The sequence below is a fragment of the Gasterosteus aculeatus genome, chromosome 6 (genome assembly GCF_964276395.1).
Source record: "Gasterosteus aculeatus chromosome 6, fGasAcu3.hap1.1, whole genome shotgun sequence".
NCBI lineage: Eukaryota > Metazoa > Chordata > Actinopteri > Perciformes > Gasterosteidae > Gasterosteus > Gasterosteus aculeatus.
Window position 1 is genome coordinate 11850419 of NC_135693.1, and position 24768 is coordinate 11875186.

A 24768-nucleotide genomic window follows, 5' to 3' on the forward strand; every position below is an offset into this window, starting at 1 on the left:
TTAACAGCTAACTGGTGGAGCTGCTCAGTGGGGAAAAGTGGCAGACTGTGGAGCGAGCTTCAAGTCCCGGCTGTGTGGACACCGTCTGCACAGATACAGGACAACAGTGACAATGAGTCATTAAGAACAAGGTGATGATGGATGTAGTGTAAGAAACTGTACACGCTTTTTAAACCTTCTGAATGAACATATGCTGAGGCATTTCATTACTGACTGTTATAAAAGATTCAGAAACCTTGCAGTTTCACTTTATTACATATTTCAAAGTGACAAACAGTATTAACAAAAGTCTTCTTGCGGTCTGACTAGTTTGATGACATACTGTCTTTTTATGGGAAAAGGATGTTTTCACACCGCGACAATCAACATTTTGAAATAAGAACATTACTTTTTAACGTTTCCCTACATAGCGAGGGCCTGTTTATTATTTTTGGCCTTTTAACCCGACACTTTACTTCTCAATAACTCCAATAATGAAAAACTGCAATAATAGCCTGTCATAGTCACCGGGGCTCTGAAGACTAACAGTGGTAAATGTGTTCGTCCTGTCAGCTGATGATGTCTGCGGGTAGAATCTCAAGATGATGTCCTGGTGACTTGTGCGAAACAAAAACTTTATTTCCTGGGGTAAAGAACACGATGGTCCGTAACCAACGGAAATTACCGGCACTTGGATGCGCACAAAGCCTCCCGCCCTTGTTTCATGTCCTCTTTCAGCACCGAAGACGACAACCTACGAGTAGCTTGGACGCATAAAACTGTGTATCTTGTCAATTCCGTCTCCATGCTTGAAAGCATTTAATAGATGTCCAGTTTGATTATTTTACATTAGTGTCGAGAAAGGACACACACAAAAGCAGAAACACACATGTAGAACAAAGTCCATACATATTAGAATATCAGTTCTTTCATTATAGAACAAAATAAAATGAACTTTTACTTAAAGCAGTATGTAGCATTTACGGGATTCTCAGAAATCGTATATAATATTAGTATGTATTCTCTTGTGTTTCTAATCACCAGAAAATGAGAATCGTACAGACAGCACCTTTAAAAGTCACCTCAGTCTCCAGACATATCAGGATGCATCACGAACGCCAGAGCGATGAACCTAGATTCAGTTTGTGAACACATCAGAACTAGAGCTAAGCGCAGGTGACCAGGAGGTTCCCGAAGGAGGTGCTGACGGAGGTTCCGGGCCACCACTCGCGCAAACATCACCAACATCGATTTTCACATCTGAGAAGTTTTGCTCCAGTCAGTGTAGTATTCTGTGGAGGTATCTCTCCGAGCTGTTCTCTCCTCCTCTCTTCAGTCCTGAGCCGGTTCTAGCGGGTCTCTCGGAAGTCGCCGAACGGCGCTGGCTCTCAGTTAGTACCGATGTGGCCCCTGCAGCAGTTCCTGTGGAGGTGTGCCGGCGTGTCTCTGGACTGCTGTGTGTTCCTCCTGCTTCAGAATGACTGTCCTCCCCGGGGTCTTTGCCCTGACCGCGTGGCGGGCTCTCGTCGATCCTGAACAACATAAATGTTGTTGAAAAACAAGAATGAACGCCACGGAATTTGAAAAAAAAAAATCACTGTGATCTGAATGCATATGAATAAGAAAGCCAGACGAGTAGTTTGGCTACCTGAGGTGATTGAAAGCTCGTAGCCAGTGCGAGCCCAGCACCTCTCTCCCGTTGGCCCTCACTCCTCTCCTGTGACTCCGGCCCCTCAGTCCCTTCAACGCCTGAGCCAGTTCAGTCTCGTCCCCGTGGCCCCAAACCAGCTGGGCCCTCCGCTCCGCATCCTGATCCCCCGCCGCTTGGAATAGCCTCTGGAGCTGCCACAGATTCACGTCGCTGAAAATGTTCGCAGAGCCGGCCTTCCTGCTCCTCCTGTCCGACAGCCGCCAAAGCGAGGAGGGGCCCGCCGCCATGGAGGAAGGAGGGGAGGCGGTCCCGGTATCCATCCGGAGAAACGTGGGGAAAAGGTAGCATACGCTGGCTCTACTCTGTGGAGCAGTGGGAATGAGTTTCCACTTATTGTCACGTATTTGCACCGTGAAAGACGCTTTAAAATATACAACAGGGCCCAACATGTGTACTAACGTACAGTGTAGAGCGTAGAGTGCAGACGGTCACAACAAAGACAAACAAGTCCTTTGCTCTGACTTTTTAATTGTACTTTAAGAAGCAGGGTGGCCGGCTGAGCTTTAAGCCCATTAAACTGCAGATGGGAACTTTTCTTTACTCTAACATGGTTTTAGGAGGGACACTAACAGGTAAGGTATTCGCTGAATGATCAGCAAATCGCTCAGCTTCGCTTGCTACCTTTCTTTCAACAGCAGATTATGCAGTTAAGGCGGATTTGACCTTGAGTTGCAGTAATATAAATAAACCACATACCTTTGTATGTGGTTTATAAGGAGGCCTGTGTGATGTGGTCCTCTTCCCAGAAAGAGGACCACAATGGAAATAAGTGACCTTGGAATTTAGTTACAGTTAGTATGTTTATTATTATGTATTATACATATCTTTCTAAACATGTGAAGTCAATTAAAACCACAACAGTAAGGGAGTTAGTTGACGACAAGTGATTCTACCCATACCTTATAACAATTGTGGAAAAATAGTACAATTTAAAAAACTTAAACATGCGCAGACCTATTTGTTAAATAACTTAGCGGCCACCGTGACTGAACACTATTTCCACAACAAACCCTTTGGTGCACAGACATCGGCCGAGTTTCTTACTAAACCGCAAATAATCTAGGGGGGAAATGAAATCCCCTTCGAATAAAACTGCGTATTCCCGTCGTGGATTATGCGCCGTGTTGGGTTTAATGACGCTGCGGTCATGGAGCAGTAAACAGGAATCCCGTGAGTGTCACGTGAGGCAAACACAACCACGTCGGCTTACCCACAAGATGTCTTCAGCTCCCACAGCACCTCCGCTGCGCTGCTCCTCTCCAGATGATCCTGCCGCAGCACTGCAATGTTTGCCGGTCACTCGGTGTCGCCTGCAGCCAATTTTCTGTCCACGAGCGCAACGGGTCAGTCGCAAATCAATGTCTCCAGTCGGCCAATCGCGGTGCAGAGATCCTATGACCGGGCCTGACTTGGTTGGGGGAGCAGCTTTAGCCTCGACCAATCACAGGTTCGGTGTTTGTGTGGGGGAGGGGCGGGGCGCTGGACTCCGCCTCCTGGCCACGTAGGGTGTGTTGTCGAAATCCATTGACGTCAATGGCGTTGGCTGGCACAAGAAGTCCACCAATTATGTGACAGGGAAGTAACATGTGGCCACGCGCAGCAGAGACACGCCAAAAGGATGACGTAAAATAATCAGTGATTCTCTGTTATATTTTGTGTGTTTGGTGGAATAAGGAACAACACGATATTATAATGTATATCATTACGATAATTTATACTATACACATCAATGTATTTGCTTTTATACTTAGATGTGTGTGTGTGTGTGTGTGTGTGTGTGTGTGTGTGTGTGTGTGTGTGTGTCTTTAACTAAAGTAAGTGAACTTAGAGACACAAACATTACTACACGTTGGGACGACGGAGCCTAACAATAATTAGCTATAGGCGTCTGTTTTGCTGCCTCAGCACACATTCACATGTCACACTTCCCTTTCATAAAGCATCTGTTCACTGCGGGTGGACGGGAGGAGAAAGGTCACACTCCCCGGGGGGAAACTACTCCACCTCGGGGAAATGCACGAGCAGAGGAGCCCAGCAGAGGAGGAGCAGGCTTTGAATTACAGGCCGCCCCCTCTCCATCACCAAGCCCCCCCCCCCCCCCCCCCCCCCTCCTCCTCCTCCTCCTCCTCCAAACACAGACGTTACATTCAACAGAGGAAACGGAAAAGACGAAACATTCGAGACGGTTTTTCATTTCAAAACCCCGGGTCTGTGGACAGAACCGCGAGCGCGCGATTCAGCACCTAAACTTTCCCACTTTTGGCCCGATCGTCAAACCAAAAAAAACTCGGCTCTTTCACCCCGTCATTTATTTTTGTTCACCCCCCCAGCTGTTTGCAGCTGGACAGAAAGCCCCCCGCCCTGTTCGCTAAAAAGGGACCGACAGTGACCGGAGGAGGAGACAGATGGCCCCGCAACCTCCGCAGCCGCCGCAGGTGAGGCAGAACATCCTCAAGTTCCTCCGGAGCTTCCTGGGAGTCCTCCGGATCCTGCAGATTGCGTTCGGAGCCGGACTTTGGGTCACCATCGCCGCCAACAAATACGAGGGCTCCATCCACTTCGTCCTGTTCGTCGCGGTCCTCTTCTGGCTCCTCACCCTCGCGCTGTTCTTCATCACCCTCCTGGACAAGCAGGACCTCGTCCCGCTGCTGGGAGGCGAGCGCTGGTTGTCCGCCAACCTGGCGCACGACGTGGCCGCCGCCGCGCTCTACCTGCCGGCCATAGGTGTCATGATCCACAAGACGGACCGCAACTCGTACTGCAACCTGGAGCAGTACAAGCACCCGTGCCTGTACAAGGTCTACCTGACGGCCGCCGTGTTCTCCTGCCTGGGCTGCCTGGCGTACCTCTTGTCGGCCATTCATGGAGGGTGCAGGAAGTGTCGGGGGGAGCAGACGGTCGTCTGATGGGACTGAAAGGAAGGAGAGAGTGGGGAGAGGAGGGGTGCTTGGGGGGGGTCCACAGCAAGATGAGGAATAGTTAACTTCACTGTTATTTAACTCAACAGCTACTCTAATTGGCAGGTTTGTGTCAGTGCTTTCCACCTCTGGTGGTGGAGAGAAAACCAACCGAGATCACCTGGGCGGCAGATTCCGGCACAGAGGCCTCCATGGAGGGTAGTCTGATGCGGACCTGAGCATAGCAACGCTCTTATTAAGTCCTCCTGCCTCTTGTAGTGATTCAGTGTAATTCTCCCTGATAAAGAAGCATTATAACTTCCCTTTAAGTGCATATTATAGTTGGGTAGTTTAGTCTGTGTTTACAATGCGTCATTAAAGGCCTTGAGGTATTAGTGCCAGTATTACTGAGTGACTGTCAACCCCAAACCCCTCATAGGATATTTCATTTCACATGGAATAGATACCTTTTGTTTAAAAGTATATTTTATAATGTTTTGACATGTTTTTTTCATGACAGCGAAACTATACCTGAAGCATGATGGACTAACACACTTGTTGATCCCTTTTTGACCAAACGCTGCAAACCGTTTCATCAGTGCCTTTCAAATTGCTGTATACTCAACAAGGTTATGATAGCAACAACTCAACACAGTGGGTGTGATTGGTGTTACAATGTATATGCTGAACAAAAATGTATTGTGTATTATGTATTCATTATAAAGCCAAAGAATAAAGAGCAGTACGTAAGCCTGTTTTTCTTGGTTATGAGTGAATATACAGTATATATATATATATATATATATATATATATATATATATTTATTTAGAAGTGTTTGAACAACCTGCTTCTTTTGTTTAAATTTGGGGGAAAGAACCTGATCATTTGAACTGTGCGTTTGCAGGCTTTTTTCAAATGATACACCGACTTAGACGGGCTCGTCACGGACGCCCTCAGAAACCTTTCTGTTACGGATGAAGACCTCGGTCACGTGAAGTCATATACTGGAGATCCGTGTCTGTATGTCTAACAGAAGATGAGTCACTCACACCCTGACAATGTGCTGTACGATAGAGAGAATTGGAGTTTGTGGCATGAGAGTTGTTCTAATTTTGGGAACAGGGTGTGCGTGTGTGTGTGTGTGTGTGTGTGTGTGTGTGTTTGTGTGTGCTGCAATCTGGGAAGAGGTTTGTTCTTACCGGAACCATCTGTTGGAGGTGGGCTGATGTTCGGCCAATGAAAATGAAACAGGGGAAGATGTCTCTTTTATTTCAGTTAGATGCTGGTTGGTCAGAACAACTGTTTTGTAATTTGTAATGTTCTAATGAATTGTTGTTTATGCATTGAGCATCGTTAGCATGGGATATGAATTGAAGAAAAACAGCACATAAACGCACTTTTTTGAGGGAGGAGGGGGGTATTTTATTTGGGTATTCGGTCTGTACTTACAGTGTCCCTGGGGCACCAGCCTTTCTGTGCAATGACCACAACAAAAACGGTTTGTGGGTGTGTGTCGATTGCAAGGTGGCCATACAGAAGTGGAACGGTTGATGTCAACCAGCTGCAGGATATAAATCTAGCACTTCTAAAGGAGAAACACACACAACCCCCCTCCCCTCTTCCCCTTTGAGGCTCCCACAGAATTGTTGTCCTGTCCACATGTCAGCGTTTGTGGAAACACACAGCTCTTTACGACCAAATGGAGACGGCACACGACAGCAGCCTCGTGTGCAGCATTCAACCAAGCATTCAACCCGGTGGGGTTTGATACAGTAACCATGGGGAATCATTTAAGTTTGGGATGTCTCACAACAAGGTATTAGGACATATAGAGCCAGGCGCTTGTGTGGAGTGCCAATTGTGTGATTTTTCTCTTGCAACTTTATGTGCGCTCAGAGGTCAGAGAGGTTATCATGAATACATTTTTGGAACGTTTTTAAAACGTGCAACTTAAGAAGCAGCACTTACCTCCCGACATAGTTGGGTCATGAACACGATGTGAGCGGCAGAAGAGCATTAATTGAGATGGTTGTGAAGGCATGAATGGGCACAGTGTTCCAGGCCTTGCAGTTTTCTAAAGTGGTGACTGGGATTACCGATTCCACATCTGTTACCGCAACCTTTGCCCACACAATACTTGTGAATGGCCACAGTGTTCATGTGCTGAGTCAGGGCAATGGCAGCCAGTGGTGGGGAAATGATGGAAGCTATTTATACTGCCCTGCAAATACCACTGCTTCCTCCACTTTGCCATGTTGTTGAGTCGCCTTCACAGAGGTAAGAAACCAAATTCTCTTTGTTACGTCACATCGCAGTTGAGAGGGAAAAAAAACAATTTAAAAGTGTTTTTCCCCTAATTTATTCTGCTAATTAAATTATGAAAATATGTCTAAGGCCTTAAAACACCTGGTTACTTGATAGATTTGACTATTTACAATTTCATTCTATGCTGAGCTTAATCTTTGTTTCTGTCATTTGCCACTTAAACACATTCTGATAATTCTTTGTGTTCTTTACAATCTGTCATGAGTCTGTGCAACAGACAGAACGTTAAGTTAAATATGTTCCTTCACTAGTTGTTCACCACAGTAATAATATCAAAAGATTCATAATTACAAACTGTACCGTTCTCTTATGACTTCTTAAAGCATCTCAAACATAATTTGCTCCAGGAGACGGTAATTTTCATTGTCACCTGGCCTCCATTTACCAAATGAACTGTTCAAACATGAAGCTGATGCTGAGTGTCTTTTAGAAGCAGAAATTCACCTTCACAATCACTAATGCCTATAGGCCAAAACAAATCTTTTTTTAGCTATACAATAGGCCAATGTTTCAGATAAAGACTTGTTAGTGATAAATCGATGCAGACGGTCATTGTCTGAGCAAAGCTCTAATTCTATTTCCACGTGAGAAAATAGTTACTGTGAAATAACTTGAACAAGATTTGGTCATGACGTTCGATCCTTCATCCCAGACATGCTGCGAATACAAACACTCAAATGATTATGATAGATTGTGACATCAGAAGGACTGGAATTCACAAGTGGATGAGACTTTTTTTTCAGAGGCACTAGTAGATTTGCTGTTGGTTTTTTCCATTTTCCATATACATCTGTACCCTTCATAGTTAGCGACAAAACCTAGTCTAGTTTGTGAGGGTCTGGTTGAAAGCTCCAGAAAAGTCTAGTAAGTGGATTTGAGTTGGGGTAGTTTTGTGGACTCACTCTTTGAATTAACTCGAAGTAATACTGAAAATTGAAGAATTAAGTGAATTGCTCTATAATGTGTTTTTCATTGAGCTCACAAATGCATGTGACTAAACTGTCCAGTGCAGAACATATTAAGTGGGTTGCACATTTAAAATGAATAATTTTATTTTTTGGGCCGAAACATTTGACATTTGATATTTGTTTGGCCTGGGAGGAAGAAAAAACGGAAATGCTGACTCCATACAGTCAGTGGTTAACTATCATGAGATAACTGGGGACAGAGGGTGAATCTCTAAAAACGACTTGACTGCTGCACATTTGTGTCTGTAGTGTTCTGAGCTTATGATTTCTGGGTTCTAAAAACAGCAGTATAATGTTTTACAGGCCAAGGCCTCCCCCTTCAGATGAAAAGGATGAAATGCAACAGTTAGTTCAGCTGGTCTTTAAAATACCATAGCAGCGTAGATTGTTTTACCTTTAATGTAAATCTAGGTCCAAATACCCCATTGAGAGGCCAATATGTAATGAAAACGAGTCCCATTATAGATAGATAGAAATGTTGCTATATTAATAGATAGGTGAACCCATGTAGTGTTATAGAGAGGAACACTGAAAAGTCAATAAGGTGCAGCGTACAGAATGAAGGTCAGGGAACAGCCCCCTCCCCCCGCTGACGTTCCCCGCTGTCATTGGTCAAACCTTAAACGACGTCTACCACAGCGGAATCTCATTGGTTGTGAAAACCCGGAAGTGGGGGAGAAACCAATCTAACGGATAAAAGTAAGGTCCCCACCGGTCTCCCACCGGTCTGACAGCAAACGAGTGGACCCGTCTTCTTCCCCTGAGTGGAGAGTTGTTCACTTACGGCAGCCATTCTTAAACGTTCTATCTTTGAGGCGCATTATAATCCATCATGGCTGCCTACAAGCTAGTGTTGATCCGCCACGGAGAGAGCAACTGGAACCAGGAGAATCGGTTCTGCGGCTGGTTCGATGCGGATTTGAGTGAAACCGGGGAGAAGGAGGCGAAGCGAGGTGGACAGGCTCTGAAAGGTGAGGAACAACTAATTCAATTCGGTCCCGTCATCATCGTGATTATCATCATCATGTCTCTGTACTGTCTCTTAAAGTCTGTATTGTACTCAAAGGCTCCTGTTGCATAATGGCCTTTGCATCAGACCCGACACATCCTCCCCCCATGAAACGTGTCAGGAAAACATAATGTGCAGAAGTGATCCTTTCACCAAGCTGCTCCGATAAAGGGCTATTTTCCCAGGTCCAAAGACCACAGAGGGAGTGTGGAATTTTTCCAAAAGAAATGATACAGAATTGCTTACTTATTTCCTTAACGTTAAATGAACAACATGCAGCTGTGTTTCAGCCCTTTTTTCAGCAAGAGAACATCACAGAGGAGACACCCAGAGTATTGTCATAGCTAACGTTATGTTAGTAAGATAATGCAATTTGATGTAACATCAAGGTTTAAAGAAGCCGTCACAATTTCCAAACGGAAACCGATGCATAAACTTCAGTGTCTCTCGCTCTCTGACCCTCTGCAGATGCCAACTTTGAGTTCGACATTTGCTACACCTCCGTGCTGAAGCGGGCCACCAGGACACTGTGGCTGGTCCTGGACAGCATTGACCAGATGTGGGTGCCAGTGCACCGGACCTGGCGGCTTAATGAGCGCCACTACGGAGGCCTGACTGGGCTGAACAAGGCAGAGACGGCAGCCAAGCACGGCGAGGCTCAGGTGAAGATCTGGAGGCGCTCCTTCGATACCCCACCTCCTCCCATGGGCCCAGAGCACGACTACTACAGTATCATCAGCAAGGTAAGATGTGATATCTCCAACACGTGCACACAACCAAAGCTCTGTTTGCCTCTGAGGAAATAACTGGGATTGCACATATTGACCAAACTATCTGCACAAAGAAGAGGCCTGACTTGAGCTGATCTCTGCTGCCTGGTCTTTATAACCAACTGTGTCCCCATGAATGAATGAAATCAGCAGAAACCACCCTAGTGTTTGAAGAAGAACTAGTAGATATAAGGTTTTTTTTTTTTTTTTTGTCCACAGCACAGTCCAATTGAAAATGGTTTACACGTACAGTAGTACACAAGACATAGTACACAGTGGAGATAGATACAGTCCCTAATCTTCTGGGAGCATGTGCCCTGATCTTGTTACTCAATAGTTTGTAGTTGGTGGGTAAATATATGACTGCTAGGTGCAAGTTCAAAGTTCGGTTACGGTTAGAACAAGGAGTTAAGGTGCAGTAGCCCTAAGCTGGCTGCTGGTGGCTGTTGAAACTTCATCAGCAACAAGAAACGTGTCAAAGCTGATTCTTTCCTCCCTGCAAATGACAGTGAACACATCACTAATATTGTGTGAAGAATAATACTCTTAATGAATTTAGGCTTTCAAATAACTGGACAATGAATCTTGATGGAAAAGAAAAAGTGATCCTGTATCTTAGTCTATTATATATTTTGCAAACTGAGCTCATGCACCCTTCAGGATCGCCGCTATGCAGACCTGACTGAGGACCAGCTTCCATCCTGCGAAAGCCTGAAGGACACCATCGCGCGGGCGCTGCCCTTCTGGAACGAGGAGATCGCCCCTCAGATCAAAAAGGGAAAGCGGGTGCTCATCGCTGCCCATGGAAACAGTCTGAGGGGGATTGTCAAGCACCTGGAGGGTGAGTGGCGTTAGTAGTTTTTTCATGCAAACAAATAAGGAAATTGATACTCAAATTTGATTATCCTATAGTATGTTGTCAATAGTATCAAGGAATAGTTTCTAAGCACATTTCTAACAGAAAAAACCTTACAACCTGCGAGTTCACTAACCTCCGAGCGGTTCTGTTTGTGCTGTCCCCTGTAGGCATGTCCGATGAAGCCATCATGGAGCTGAACCTGCCGACGGGCATCCCCATCCTCTACGAGCTGGACAAGAACCTGAAGCCTGTCAAGCCGATGCAGTTCCTGGGAGATGAGGAGACCGTACGTAAAGCCATGGAGGCTGTGGCTGCTCAGGGAAAGGCCAAGAAGTAATTGGCACAGAAAAAGCCCTCTTTGTGTACGACCGAGTAGGTTTTGCCCCAACGACTGACCCCAGTTTAGTGTTTTTGTTTAATCCTAACCTGGATTGTAATACACAATGAGTACACTGTAGTCGACGGCAACCTCACTCTTCTTGTACAGTGCGGGGATAGTAGATGGTGAATTATAAAGATATATATATATATAAGTGTCACTGCTCTCAAGACGTATTGGGGTTTTTTGGGGGGGGAGGGGGGGTTTGTTGGTCTTTGCTAAAAAGACCCATTGATAAGACAACCTTTTTTTAAATTCAGAGTTTGTTTATTGTTTTTACACACGGTTGTGCAACAAATTGCACTTGGTAGTCCCATTTTGCTACATGATAAATAGATTAATAAAAAAAAACATCATACTTTTTTTTCTTTCTTTTTTTCCCCCCAATATTGATGATTATGTATCTGTCACAAATGCAGTAAGTTTATTGGAGCTGGCGGCCGCCACTTTTACATGCACCATTGAAGCTGTAAGTCTGCTCATGTACTGTGTCTTTAAGAGTGGAGAAGGTTCACTAGAGTCCACTGGAATGGATAGCCTTGCTGATAAAGGTAGTTGCTTTAACTGGATGTAATGATGAGATACTGTTTTTCAGATGCACTGATGGTTGTGAAGAGTTATACCCATGTGTGTCAGATCATACAATCTTTTTTTTATTTTTATTTTTTACTCATCAGATATTGTATTATAATTTAATTTAAAGAGGACTTTGTGGGACCTCTTTTTTATTTAAGGGACCACTGCGAAAGAGGGAACACTTAATTTCTATAAAAGGCTTTGAAGCAAGTCATTGGTGCATTCTATTGATTAAAAGTTTCCAATCTCTTGAGAGCCAAATGGGACGGTAAGAACAACTAAACAATCCTTTCCTCTCCTTATCTCTGTATATGGTATTTGTGCTGTGTTCTTGCTGTCTTTTCCTTTTTTCTGTTTGATCAAGTTAGGTCCAATATAAATGGTGCCAAACATTGCATTATTACCAGCATTGCAACGTATAGGCGCTAAAGCCTTTATTTGAATTATAGCATTTCCAGTTTCAATGTTCCATAGTTCCATTGTGAGTCATTTATAACAGAAGATTTCTAAATTCAAACATTATTTTTGTTACTCTGTTTTGCTGCAGTTGGCCTGTCTTCGCGTCTTGGTGTCCTAGTGATTATGTGTCTGCAGCTCTTATGCCTAAAGCTTCCCTCACTGCCTAGAGGTTTTAAGAGAAGGTTTCAGTTTGAAATCACCCTTTATGTAACACAGTATTTTCTTGTTTATTGACAAATAACTCTTTGTTGGTTGTATGTATCTAATGGTAATACATTTAAAAATCAAATGCTGATGTGTCTCAATGTCTAGCCAGGTATAAATACTTTTTAACGGAGCGAGCACCAACATAGTAGGAGCGGAGGAGCTATTATGTAAATTATCATTATGTGTCTTTCTTCGCAATAACAAGGTGCTTAGAATACTAGCGAGGTGGAATTTGACATTAAACTAGTTTTGCCGTGGCAACCTATCTTTCACCATGGGCATCGAAGCGGCTTTTGAGGGTCAAGAAATGCTGGAATTGTAACCAAACTTTGTACAATATGCAGCTGTCTGATATGATTTTAATTTGACAAGTCGATTATGTTATGAATGCAGTAGCGTATTCACACACACTTATTTTTGCCGGCTTACATTGGTGATTATATTCAAAGACATACTAAAAACATTTAAGGCTTAAGACCTGACAAAATGACCTACTCTCCTGGTAATCTTCTGCGAGCAGCTTCTAATGGTCATAGAAATACATGGCCGTGTCAACCAGAATCTGGTTAGTAACCTTAAAAAACGTTCGACCTGATATCTTTTTACTTTTTTCCGTGACATTTTCTGACCTAATATATTTTGACTTTAGTCTAAATGTATTTGTTGTCTAAAAATGAACCAGTATTTGGGCCCAATTCCACTCTACATCATGGTAATATTAAAATTGTGAAAAAAGCCCACAAAAGCACCATAAAATGAAAAACTTGAGAAATGTTATATATATATATATAGTTAGCAACCTTAAAAAAAATATATATATATATATATTATACACACACCTCACATAGGGAAGGATAACGATAATGACTTCATTCATATTATTTTGACACTGCTTTGACAGCCAAAGTAAGGCAATAACAAGAAAGCTCAACAGTGAGGCCCAAGAAACCACTACATCTATAAGTGAAAGTTAAAACCAGATTACAATAGATGACATTCCTCTGGTCAGTGGAAGTGAGTAAACACTGCGAATCATCTATATCTATGCCAATATCCGAAGCATTTTCCTCAAGAATATCTGTACTAATATTTGGTGGGAAGTTAAGCATTTTTTTAATTGAAATGGTGCTGGACTCCATCTCCCATGATGCACTCCGCTCAACGTTGGTCGATTTGCCTGTAGGCGGGAGACGTTAATATTCCCGAGATGATTTTAACATTGTGAGCTTGTTATTGTCGCTGTCTGTGGTTGAAGGCAGTCGGACTACACCTCAAAATGAGAAGAGCAACCGAAAATCAAAGAAACACCCTGTAAGAAAATTGACGGACTTTGTTCATACTTTGAGTCTAAGTTGGGAGCACGTTAGCCAGCTAACGCTAACGTTAGCTAAACAGATCACTTCCTCAAACACCGTATTGCTAATATTCATTGTTATTTTGCTAGCCAGGCACTGCGTGTAACGTGCGTGTTCATGTTTACTTTGAAAGCGAACCAAACATTATTTAAAGACCTATCGGTAACTGTCATGCGGCTAAGCTTAACACCATGTAAACACGCTCTTCATGTCAGTCACCTTTGCTAGCTTTAGCGAATGGTTAGTGTTTGTAGCATAAGCACGAGCGCACTAACATAATGTTTCGTGTTACTTCGTGGACATTTGTTTATGATTGAGAAATTCAAGCAGGTGACATTACTGTTGATCACGCTGTCACGGTAAGGCAAGGCTGGTTAAATTAGCCCCCCTTAACGCGCATGTGATCGGAAGGAACCGACTAGAAGGCGTCTTCTCGTAGTGGCTGTGACGGTGTCGTTTCAGCACTTATTATTCTTTTTATTTGAAAACGGCACTGCTAAATTGCATTGTTGTCGCCATGGTGACGAGACTAACTTTTATGTGTACGTGATCAGTTGCCTTTCTCTGGCTTTCTTGCAGAACACTTTCCCCCCGAGTAATACATGTCGGTCGACAACCACCCACAGTGCCCCGTCAAGTGGTGCTGTCTCGTAAAATAGTGTAACGTTTTAAGCAATATTTATTTAAATGTACACCGCGACGCAATTTGTTTCACTTGTTTCATGTTGCACTTCGTAACCGACTTAACTATAAGTTATGGATGCATTTTTTCGTTGTAACGCTAATTGTTGTAATGACGTAATTTCCATTATCAATGTTGCAAGACAACGTGTTGCTACAAGACACTCGATTCAGTCTAGTTGCTGATCGTGTCGCAACGTAACGTATCTGTAGACTCTAGTAGAGCTTTGTCGGTGGAAGTTTGTTTGATGAATTTTCAAATGAATAAGTAATAACTATCTGTATCTTCAGAGCCTTTTCTCCCCACAGTAAAAGAGAAAAATCCTATTGTTGTTTTTAGTTGATTTATTGACATACATTGTTACACTTGCTGCAACTTCATTTGGTGGCAATTAACGAAAAATAGAAAGCAGACATCTTATTTCGGTGCGCCATCACTGTGGAGACAACAAGGTGTAGCTCTCTGGAAGACCGGTTCTTTGTTCATTACCTTCATCTCGGAGCCGATTCCAAACCTATTGAATTATGCACAAGCCCGTAATAGTCGTGACAGCTTGTAGTGGAAAGGATGCTAAAATAATGCAACGAGAAGAACCCACTTGTGTCTGGCAGCGTGACAAAGAAAATATAGTCCAACCGATGGAGGAGGCACAGCGAGATCTTGGGCCTTCGCTGTCTGACAAACGCTTACATGTCAGCCTGTTCACACTGTAGCATTTTGAGGCACCAAATATTTTAGGAGACGTAAGATTGTAATTCAAAAGCGTTTTTCTTTTGTTTTAGGGAAGGACCTTGTATTCCAGCAGCGCTCCCGAATCATCATTATTCCAGGAGACTCCAATGAAACCCTCTGAGCACCTCAACGGGCTTCCTCGCCCACCTCCCAGGACAATGTTGCCACTTCATAGCCCTGAGGTGTGGGACAGACTAAATCCACCACAGCACCCTCTTCCACCACGGCACCCTCTACCACCACAGCACCCTCTTTCAACACGGCACCTTCTCCCACCTACGGGACCGACCTATTCTCCAGGGTTTGTCCCAAGCAGCCCGTCTCACATTGGCTCCCCAGTGAATCGGTCCCACCCTCTGGCAGGGTGCAGATTCGCCCCTCTGCAGAACCAACACCATCAACAACCTCCGCCGTCTTTCTGCTCATCGAGGTCTGATCCAGTCAGCGCAACTAACAGTGGTACTACAGCGTTTCCTCACTTCATGAAGGATTTAAGTAACCACTTCCTGTCGTCCCATATCAGGAGAGAGCAAGGGACTGAATCCAAGGTCACTTTGTCAAACTCGGGAAGTAAAAATGTAACGCCACAAAGGCACGCGTCGAGCAAGGTATTTTCTTTTACGTTCGTGAAAACAAGATTTGTTGAAACACTCGTTTATGACTTGTACTGCAGAATTAGTGTTCAAGTGATTGTGAATGGTTGTGTCTTCTAACATTTACTTGGATAGGATCAATCCAGTGATGTGAGGAGTTCCATAGGTACAGTCGAGCTCCACAGGCCCCCTATGAGCCCGTCATTTTACATCAGAGGTATTCAAGGAGTTCACCCGTGGCCCACCTCGGACTCAGAGCATCGGGCCCACTGGTCCTCTTCGGGCTACCAGCCTTCTCCCAGTACCCAGTCGTCTTACAGAAGTAGTGGTTCCAGTTTACCTGTTATGCACAATCTTTTGTCCCCTGGCCAGGTAAAAAACTGTTTTCGATACTACTTAACTTTCGTAACAGATTTTGAGCAGTTCATCCTCCAGTTTCAAGGCAGGGTTGTAGGGTTGTGCCAAAATGAAGTTCACTTGGGGGGGAGCATGATGTGTTTTGCCTCAGTTTGATTTTTGAAACAAAAATTCAGGTAATATGGCTTTGATAAGTGGATGAAAAATTCTGTCATTTTACTAATATGCATTTAACTGATTGTCTATTATAAACTTGACAGTATTAAGATTGACCATCTGGACATCTGGATATTTTTTAATTATTCAACATCCGGCCCAGCTTGTTCTGTAATTGCTGTCTTTTACTTAAGAAAACCGCTTAGAGAGTCACTATTTTTCCCTTATTTTTATTTTGTTTTTTTAGGAGCAACATAAACAAACACCTTCGAGTGAAAACAGAATTCCAGGTAATGTTAAAGTTTTCCAATTTTTCTTAGCTGTGATATTTGGCATTGTTTTGGACTTTACTTTACCATTTTTAACAACAGTCCTCCATAACGCAAATGAATACAGGCACATGGAAGAAATGAAATCATAGATAATATCAACCGTCATCTTCCATGATGGTCCTCTCTCCTTATTATATATAGATCTTTTTCCTGCTATTGATAAGAATTACTTACTACACTCTGTTACTTGTAGGCTTTACAAGCCGCTTTATAGCTGGAAACACAAATGTGACCTTAAACTCTTTGCTAGTTACAGAAGAAGCGGTTACTTTTACATGCCACATTTAGACAACATTATTTTTGTTAATTAATCATTTTGATGTATTTCCTCTTTCCAGTTGTGGATTTGAATTGCACATCTCAGAAGAGGCACAGAGATTTTCAAGACCTTGTCGACAGTCCCAAGAAACTCTGTCTTTCGGCTGTGAACTCTGACCAAGCGCAGACACCAAAGCCAACTGTGGGCCGCTCACTGAGCGCAATGCTGACTCCGCCCTCAAAGACGCATTCATTAGCCTTGGAACGGTCCCCCAAAACCCCAAATCGCCTTCTTTGCACACAACCATCCTCTGGCCAATCACCGTGCTTGGAGCTGTCGTCCACAACTAAACCCGCGCAGTCATCATGGGCATCCACGTCACTCAAACCTTGCATAAAGAAACCGTCAATGATTGGAGCAATGCAAGTCTACTTAAAGGGCACCCAGGATGACATCTTGAAGTTGAGATCACCTTCAAAAAGTCTGGATGAAGAAAGTTTGAAGCAGTCGGTTCCCCTGGAGGACACAGGTGGCTCCCCTCAGCCAGGCAGCCACCAGTCCCTTCACACTCACGGCAGTACCTCGGAAATACTAGTCAACGCCGGGAGCAGAGACGATCACACAGAGGAGAGCAGGAAACCGGACAGCAGCACTCCCAAACATTGCTCCAAAACAAGTACGGTGGAGCGAAATAAAACGGCTCGACCACGAAGGCCTGTTGCGATCCCGGACGATATAGATGAGCTTTTCACTCCTGATCCTTTGACATATGTTGTCAGCTCTGCCCACAAGACCCCAAAGCCCAAGATGGCCGGGATCAAATCTCCCGCCTCGGAGAACAGCTGTTCGTCCAGCCCTTTGACTAATGGATCCTCCTGTCGAAAGACGAGTTCACACGCGACGGACGCCAAAGTCTCATCCCCGCCGTCATCTCATCAGGCAAAAGTCCCCGTGCCGACTGTGGCTTTAGAGCGGGTACAACTTGAACACTTGAAATACGCTTTCCGAAATGACTCAAAAAACAGCCCCCTCACTTCTTCGGTTAACAAGCCAAAGGATGATGGTCTAAAATCGAACGACAAGCCCACACCTCTCCCCCCGAACCAGGGGAGTCACGGCGAGTTAGAGACAGGCCCCGCAACCTCCACGCCTCACTGCTCTCGTCCTCTACCGCCGGAGAGGCGAGCAAGTGATGGGCGCAGGAGGCCGGCGAGCGAAGAAGATCCCATTGATCTGGACCTGGACCTGGGCCTAAGCTTTGCGGTGGATATGGATCTAACCCAGAGCTCCCAAAGCAGTGAGGAGGAGCAGCTTCTCTCCCTGCAGGAGATGATGGAGCGCGTCAGCAAGCCTCCAGCCACGCCAGCAAAGCTGGCTTTCTCCGAGCCGGGCACACCCGGAAATCACAGCTGCCCGTCGAGCACCGTAAGCTCCAAATTATTACATTACATTAGATGTCATTTAGCTGACGCTTTTATCCAAAGCGACTTTCAATAAGTGCATTTCAACCATAAGGATACAAACCCAGAATAACAAGAAACAAGAAAGTGCAATTTCATCAAATGAGCTCAGAAATCGCTTGTCGTTGTCGAAACACAGTCACAAAGGTATGATCGTCATTAAGTGTTGTCGGCCGTGTTTCCCACAGCAGCTGTTGGCAGCCACTAAGTTGGGCATCTACAAGAACAACCTCGACCAGATGCTGGAGGAAATCAACACCAATAAAAGGTAAATGCTGCAGAAAATGTCATTTCCATTTCCCATAACCTTTTTGTATTTTTATTTGAGCTACGGCAACTGCACGGTTAACTTTCTCCACATGGTTTTCATCCATTAGAGCTAAAGAGATTGAGTCACAACTTCTAACTGCGTGTAAAGAGGACCTGCTGAGGATAGCTGAATATGAGGAGGCGGAGGAGAACCGGGAGGAGGGCGTCTCCACCGAACAACAGTAAGCCATGCAGGAGCACACAGACTCTTCTAAACCACGTCACCGCCGTGCGGTGCTTTATTAACCTGCAGTATGTTATCTGTAGGGAATTCCTGCAACGCTACTCTTTGATGTCCAACGCTATCAGAGAAGTGCCTCCGGGAGAAGTGGTGTTCAACCTGGAGAGATTTGGCCAGATCTTTGACCATGAGACGCTGCAGCTCAGACGGTGCATGGTCAACCCGCAGGGCACGGCGCAGAAAACGCTTCTTTGGTGAGTTGTGTGTGGATATGCACACTACGGTTCAGAGCGACGGTGCACTAGCTGAAGCCTGATCGCAAGGAAATTTGATATTTGTAGTCACTGTTGCCCGGATCCTGCCTTCCTTTTTGCACAAACCATCAGGGAAATATGTGACCTTAAGACTAATTGTAATCTACATTTGATCGCACATTAGTGCTCAGTGTTGAACCCTCGTGATTTAAATGGGTATTTCTTTGACCTTTCTTTCACCTTCGTTCTGCTAATTGTTATTTCCTCTAATCTTTCCTTCTCCACATATGACACTACAGGTCCAGTCCTGCCCAACTCAGGTTGCATCTAAATATTGGATTGTTCCAGGAAGCTTATAATTGTCGTTCGCCCTGTCCAACTCAGGTTACCCGTTTCCTGTTCAAGGTAGGCCCCTCACACACATGTAGCAGGTCAGTTGTGACTGTGCAGATGTCTGAGCCTTGGTAGTAATTCTTTTTGTTCCGGTCAGATGATGTCAGTCCATAGTGAGAGGCTGGTATGTGAAAAGATACTCCAGGCTCTGTGTGACATCGCCCGCACTGCTGCTTATCAGATAGGTCAGCCTTTTTTCCCGCTATTTCTTATTTATTTTTGTATTATTACTATTGGTACTTGCTGACCTGTTTTTTTCCTTGTCTACGCTTCTGCAGTGAAAAATGAAAGCCAGCAGTTTAAGGTGTGGGTGCCCAGTTTGGCCGATGTGGCGCTGGTTCTGTTGAATATGGGAGTTTCGTTCGTTACTCTTTTCCCTTTTGAGAATCTGCAGCCTCCCTTCACCGAGGGAGATCTGCTGTAAGTTACAGCCTTGCTCTTGAAATGACTCATGCGTGTCCTTGTTTTCTAATCAAGTTGTTTATTTGATGTTGTTGTTTTTTTGCGTAGTGAGGACATTCATATCAAAAGTGAAAGTCCCTCCAGCAAGGAGGAACCAAAAGCGTTCCCTGAACACAACTGCAACAACATCTTGAAGGTGAGACGGAGTAAAACGCTAGGAACAGTTTGCCAGCGACTGCACAGCCTCTCCATTCAGTCGTTCACTTCCTGTTTGTTGTTTTCGTTGTTCTCAGTACCTGTCTTACTGCATGGGCCTTTGTCCACGAGTGTACAGCGACGACGAGCTGCTGCTGCTGCTGACCGTGGTGGCGAAGGTGGGCCTGGACTCGCGCCTCCTCCTCACGTCCAGCACCGAGCTGTACCCTCTCCAGTACAAAATCGTCAACAACGTGAGGGACTGGGACACAATGGTCAGTGACAATGGAAGTTCACAGTGGTGCCACTGTAATGCTGAGCATCAGACTAAACTGTTTGAATGTGTACAGCAAAATGTTTGATGCTTGTTTTGGAGTTGTTGATTTTTTGGCAGGGAGTTTATAAAATTATTTTTGCTTGATTTGTATTGATATGTATTTTCATATAATTACGGAATTCACAGTCTGGCCATGAATATGACTTCAAAGGATTGTGAAATATTTTAAATCTACTGGCCCTTGTTCAAATTGATTTATTATATGATCAAAGAATTTCTTATTAAATTAGTTATCTCATATTTCTTTTAAATGTTCTCAGCTGCCTCGAATCTGCATGGACCTTACCGATCTGACGGATGACCACCACAACATGTGCCTGCTAGTTCAGCTGCTTCCTGACAACACGCGTGGGAAGTAAGTCTTTTCCCTCTCTTTTGTTGTCTACTCTCCATATTCCACCCACAAGCTGTCTTTTCTTTTATCGTATTGTACGTTAAAAAGAATTAACATTGGTTCCTGTAGACAACTGCGTCGACATCTGAGCCTGTCCATGATCTCGAAGCTGTTGAACGGAACATGCACCTACAGGCCGAGAGAAAAGGAGTTTGAGGTAATCTCTTTCAGCGTGTAACCCTAACCTATACAATTGTATTTTTAGATATCTGCTCTCTGTTGTTATTTATTCCAATATGTTTCTCTTGCGCTGCCATGCGTAGCTCTCCGATCTGAGGCCCTATCTGCCCCGGATGCAGCCCTCCGCGCTACTCCGAAGCATGCTGAGTCAGAGAAATAAAGGAGAGGACGTAGCCACCCTCGACCAACAGGTGAGCGTGGGCCTTCATCTTCATGTCACGTTTTGCATGTCTAGTTTTTAAATTTCTTTTAAATGTGTAAGTAAAGAGTGATAATTCAATGACTGGGCATTTTCTTCCCATTGGCTCTGCCTCAGTCCTACTACCTCTGCTATAGCCTTCTGACTTTGGCAAATGAAGCGTCAAACTACCAGTTCTTCCCGGCTAATCAAAAGGTAGGACTTGAAATGCATCCCCCTTTCTGGTCTCAAGTTCTGTCCATGTGTGAAGATGGCGATATCGATCTGCTTTGCGAGAGGCGTGTTCACGTGCGTTTCCCTTTTCTTTTGACTCAGACGCAGCTGCTGTCCATGTGCTCCGAGCTGGAAACGCACGTTAAGTGCGACATCAGAGAGAGTGAGAAATGTCTTTATCGGAGCAAGGTGAGTTTGATTGTGATCTGGATCCAGATGTACGACAACATTTAAAAGGCTCTTCAGCGCTTTTTGAATGCCTTGAAGTTCAATTTTGTTACTATCGCAAAGGAAGTTTGGTTTGCAGTCAGATGAGAGGAAGTGTGGTCATTGTGGCTTCTTCTGAATTTGCATAAAAGATGAAGAGCAATCCGGCCAAACCGACATGGCGGTTCCCCCATCGACACTGACTTCATCCAGTCAGTTAGATTTACAATTATTTAGCAATTAGAACACAGTAACTGGCTGGGCGGTGTTGGACGCCTCGGGAACAGTCGGTGAATTTGGGCGCTGTTGTCGGCGGTTCATCAGTATACGAGGGAGCCTCAGCGCCTTTTTGTACCTACCGGGTAAACAAGATCGAGACGTGCCACTTGCCCCAGTATCTTTTGTTTGACCTGTTTGTTCAACTTTACAAATACCAACTATTCCCACGTCCTATGGTTAATAACCGGCCCAATACCACATTGAGGTCAGTGACTGCAGTATCCCTGAAAAGCAAACTCTTCAATCCGCCTTATCACAGAAATCATCATTGGTAAATCAAAAGTAAAATCAGTTTGACTTAATGAGAGGCTGCTCAAGGCGGCGGCATGCAATGGCGCGTGCAACAGAGGCTCCTGCGTTGCACACGCCATTAGGTTCATGTTGCTCAATCCAGACTTGTGGCTCTTATGTTGGAGTTTGGCGCACTTGGTCCTTGTTGCAAACGTCTTACTGCAGACAGCCGAAGCCTCTTTGTCCCCTTCTGCAGAAAACGTTTTAACTCCTTGAAGACCCCGAGGCTCAGTGTTTGTTAAAAGGAAGGAATCAGACAAAAAGCAGCGTTGGTATTTACCGCCAAATGTAGCTAATTAATGCTTTTAGATAAGCAGTCTAGTTACAGCTGAAGGGGGAGGGCTATCTGATACAGGCAGTAGTTGTTAGACCTTATGGTCACTTAGTTAAGAATATTGCATTTAAGTTTTATTCCCAAGAATTAAAACACGAAAATCATTCAATCAATTGTACTTTTAAAATTTAGTATTTTAAAACAAAATACTGTGGTATTTTACTGTGGCCCCAAAAGGGCATCTTTAGACTGCTAACAAAACAAAACCAACCAATATCCTCACTGTGGGAGTTGGGCTTCTTCTATATGATCATGGTGGATCATAACATAATCAATCACTGCTGACTTGGTTTCAAGGTGCGATCATTTAACCCAACCCTTACAACCAGCATGCTGTGGGTGCTCTCTCCAAGCAGTGTGTTTGACTACGTCTTCCCCGATCCAGGTGAAGGACCTCGTGGCCAGGATCTACACCAAGTGGCAGATGCTCCTTCAGAGGACCAGGCCTCTCCATGTACAGTAGTCCTACACATGCTCTTGTCCTGAAAGTTTTATGTGCACCAGGTTTTCCTCTGACAGATAAATGCAGTTTAAGAGTCATCACCCTGATTCTGTTTTCCTCCTGTAGGGCCAGTTGTATGATTATTGGCAGCCTTTGCCCGTTGACACATTGACGAGCAGCCAAGAGGAGCACGAGATGGACAGCGATGATGGAGAGGGGCCAGGGTTTGAGGACGATGAAGAAGAGAGATCCAATGATGGCAAACAGATTTTGATAACTGACGAGGACGAGGAAGAAGATGACACAATGGATGACACAAATGAGACAGAGAACTACAAGACTGCAGAAGAAATGTTGGGAGACGATACAAAGGAGGAAACAAATGAGCCCGGGGACGACAAGACTGCAGAAGAAATGTTGGGAGACGATACAAAGGAGCCCGGGGACGACAAGACTGCAGAAGAAATGTTGGGAGACGATACAAAGGAGCCCGGGGACGACAAGACTGCAGAAGAAATGTTGGGAGACGATACAAAGGAGCCCGGGGACGACAAGACTGCAGAAGAAATGTTGGGAGACGATACAAAGAAGCCCGCGGACGACATGACTGCAGAAGAAATGTTGGGAGACGATACAAAGGGACCCGGGGACGACAAGACTGCAGAAGAAATGTTGGGAGACAATACAAAGGAGGAAACAAATGAGCCCGAGGACGACATGACGGCAGAAGAAATGTTGGGAGACGATACAAAGGGGCCCGGGGACGACATGACTGTAGAAGAAATGATCGGAGACGATACAAAGGGGCCCGGGGACGACATGACGGCAGAAGCAATGTTGGGAGACGATACAAAGGAGGAGACAAATGAGCCCGGGGACGACATGACTGCAGAAGACATTTTGGTAGACGATACAATGGATGAAACAAGCAGGACCGAGAACAACCTGATGCCAGAAGAGTTGAGTGAAGTACAGGAGCAAACGGAGGCTGGAAAGGAGGAGCGTAGTGAGATGGAGTCTGAAAACCCGTTTGAGACCGGAGAAGCTTCTCACCATAACCAGGTCGCAGCATGTGACATGGGCTCATAGAGATTTTATTTATCACGGCTCTTGGGTTACTCTTAAACTCAATTTGCACTATTATCCTCCCCATCCATCTCCACCCCCCCCCCCTCCTCCCTTCCCGAGTTTCATCTTCAGTCCAAATACTATTTGTATATTTATGAATAAAAACATTTTAGAAGAGAGCACAAAGTGAGTGTTGCTCACAAAGAAAATATTGTTTTATTTTTTTGTTTTTTATATATTGATAAATATTTTGTGAATGCCTCTTATTTGTGCCTGTTTTAACTCCTTTTAGTTTTGTTATGTGTATATTGCTGCTGAGTAGTGCTGTGTTTAAAGAGAGGGATTCTTTTGAATCCTTGTTTTTGTGCCATGTTAATTTAGAGAATTTAAGTCATTTCTCGTTGTGTAACTCTGCTGATGGGAAGCTCTTGTACCATATTTACCACTTTCTTCTACAAAACAGCCTCAAGTGTAAACACCCGACATACTGTTCAAAATCTACTCCCACTATGCAACAGTTTTACTGTAAGTTAAATTTATTTTAGAAATGAGATTTGCTTATAGCAGGTTTCTCCCCCCCCAGGTCCGTCTGTTCATAGCAGGAAAGGTACAGGCATTGACCAATGCCAACAAAGATATCGCTGTTCTCCAAATGTGCCTGTGAGCAACGATGGTGTGACTGAACGCGAAGGACTTAAATGGAATACGGCGATAGTTCATTTTAATACTCAGCTGTGCTTGTCTTACTGTGACGTACTATTAAAGTAACTGTAAATAGTTTCAGGATACACATAATCTTGTTTTGGATTCATTGTTGTAATTTCACTGTTTTGTTGGATGTGTGCAATTTTTCATATTCCCCCTTTGGAGAAATATTTTTTTAATGATAAATACTGCCAAATGGAGAAAATAAATAAAACTTTGGACAACAATATTGTCAATACTATTTTGCCTTAATGAGATGTCCACCTATCGCGTTTATTTTCACCATTGTATCAATTTATCACCGCCAATGAAGACCACA

At 44.3% G+C, this 24768-nt stretch overlaps 4 protein-coding genes across 4 annotated transcripts; 3 read left to right on the forward strand and 1 right to left on the reverse strand.

Moving 5' to 3' along the window:
- Nucleotides 1–209: 209 nt before the first annotated feature.
- Nucleotides 210–2982, reverse strand: LOC120820820 (uncharacterized). Its single transcript, XM_078104415.1, has 4 exons — nucleotides 2900–2982; nucleotides 2387–2431; nucleotides 1628–1992; nucleotides 210–1511 (listed from the first exon to the last, which is right to left on the reverse strand). Exons 3-4 carry the CDS (start codon nucleotides 1948–1950, stop codon nucleotides 1259–1261), a joined length of 576 nt encoding a protein of 191 aa, XP_077960541.1. The 5' UTR covers nucleotides 1951–1992; nucleotides 2387–2431; nucleotides 2900–2982; the 3' UTR covers nucleotides 210–1258.
- Nucleotides 2983–3269: 287 nt separating this feature from the next.
- Nucleotides 3270–5337, forward strand: marveld1 (MARVEL domain containing 1). The gene has a single exon (XM_040178751.2). The coding sequence runs from the start codon at nucleotides 4096–4098 to the stop codon at nucleotides 4594–4596; it is 501 nt and encodes a 166-aa protein (XP_040034685.1). The 5' UTR covers nucleotides 3270–4095; the 3' UTR covers nucleotides 4597–5337.
- Nucleotides 5338–8482: 3145 nt separating this feature from the next.
- On the forward strand, nucleotides 8483–12222 carry LOC120820691 (phosphoglycerate mutase 1). Its single transcript, XM_040178750.2, has 4 exons — nucleotides 8483–8852; nucleotides 9359–9633; nucleotides 10321–10501; nucleotides 10687–12222. The coding sequence occupies exons 1-4, from the start codon at nucleotides 8714–8716 to the stop codon at nucleotides 10854–10856; spliced, it is 765 nt and encodes a 254-aa protein (XP_040034684.1). The 5' UTR covers nucleotides 8483–8713; the 3' UTR covers nucleotides 10857–12222.
- A 1615-nt stretch (nucleotides 12223–13837) lies between these two features.
- Nucleotides 13838–24676, forward strand: slf2 (SMC5/6 complex localization factor 2). The gene is made up of 20 exons (XM_078104416.1): nucleotides 13838–13854; nucleotides 14960–15517; nucleotides 15638–15874; nucleotides 16263–16305; nucleotides 16686–18031; nucleotides 18255–18334; nucleotides 18444–18557; nucleotides 18643–18810; nucleotides 19110–19215; nucleotides 19301–19388; nucleotides 19482–19623; nucleotides 19714–19801; nucleotides 19899–20075; nucleotides 20398–20492; nucleotides 20601–20688; nucleotides 20795–20902; nucleotides 21028–21105; nucleotides 21226–21312; nucleotides 22620–22688; nucleotides 22803–24676. Exons 2-20 carry the CDS (start codon nucleotides 15017–15019, stop codon nucleotides 23763–23765), a joined length of 4578 nt encoding a protein of 1525 aa, XP_077960542.1. The 5' UTR covers nucleotides 13838–13854; nucleotides 14960–15016; the 3' UTR covers nucleotides 23766–24676.
- Nucleotides 24677–24768: the final 92 nt, after the last annotated feature.

Excerpts from the sequence above, each read along its gene's own strand:
- marveld1 (XM_040178751.2), top strand. The coding sequence starts at position 4,096 with ATGGCCCCGCAACCTCCGCAGCCGCCGCAGGTGAGGCAGAACATCCTC.
- LOC120820820 (XM_078104415.1), bottom strand. The coding sequence starts at position 1,950 with ATGGATACCGGGACCGCCTCCCCTCCTTCCTCCATGGCGGCGGGCCCC. Across the intron at positions 1,512-1,627 it reads CGAGCTTTCAATCACCTCAG|GATCGACGAGAGCCCGCCAC; the intron begins GTAGCCAAACTA and ends TATGTTGTTCAG.
- slf2 (XM_078104416.1), top strand. The coding sequence starts at position 15,017 with ATGAAACCCTCTGAGCACCTCAACGGGCTTCCTCGCCCACCTCCCAGG. Across the intron at positions 18,811-19,109 it reads GCGCAGAAAACGCTTCTTTG|GTCCAGTCCTGCCCAACTCA; the intron begins GTGAGTTGTGTG and ends ATGACACTACAG. Across the intron at positions 19,389-19,481 it reads CACTGCTGCTTATCAGATAG|TGAAAAATGAAAGCCAGCAG; the intron begins GTCAGCCTTTTT and ends ACGCTTCTGCAG.
- LOC120820691 (XM_040178750.2), top strand. The coding sequence starts at position 8,714 with ATGGCTGCCTACAAGCTAGTGTTGATCCGCCACGGAGAGAGCAACTGG. Across the intron at positions 8,853-9,358 it reads AGGTGGACAGGCTCTGAAAG|ATGCCAACTTTGAGTTCGAC; the intron begins GTGAGGAACAAC and ends GACCCTCTGCAG. Across the intron at positions 10,502-10,686 it reads GATTGTCAAGCACCTGGAGG|GCATGTCCGATGAAGCCATC; the intron begins GTGAGTGGCGTT and ends TGTCCCCTGTAG.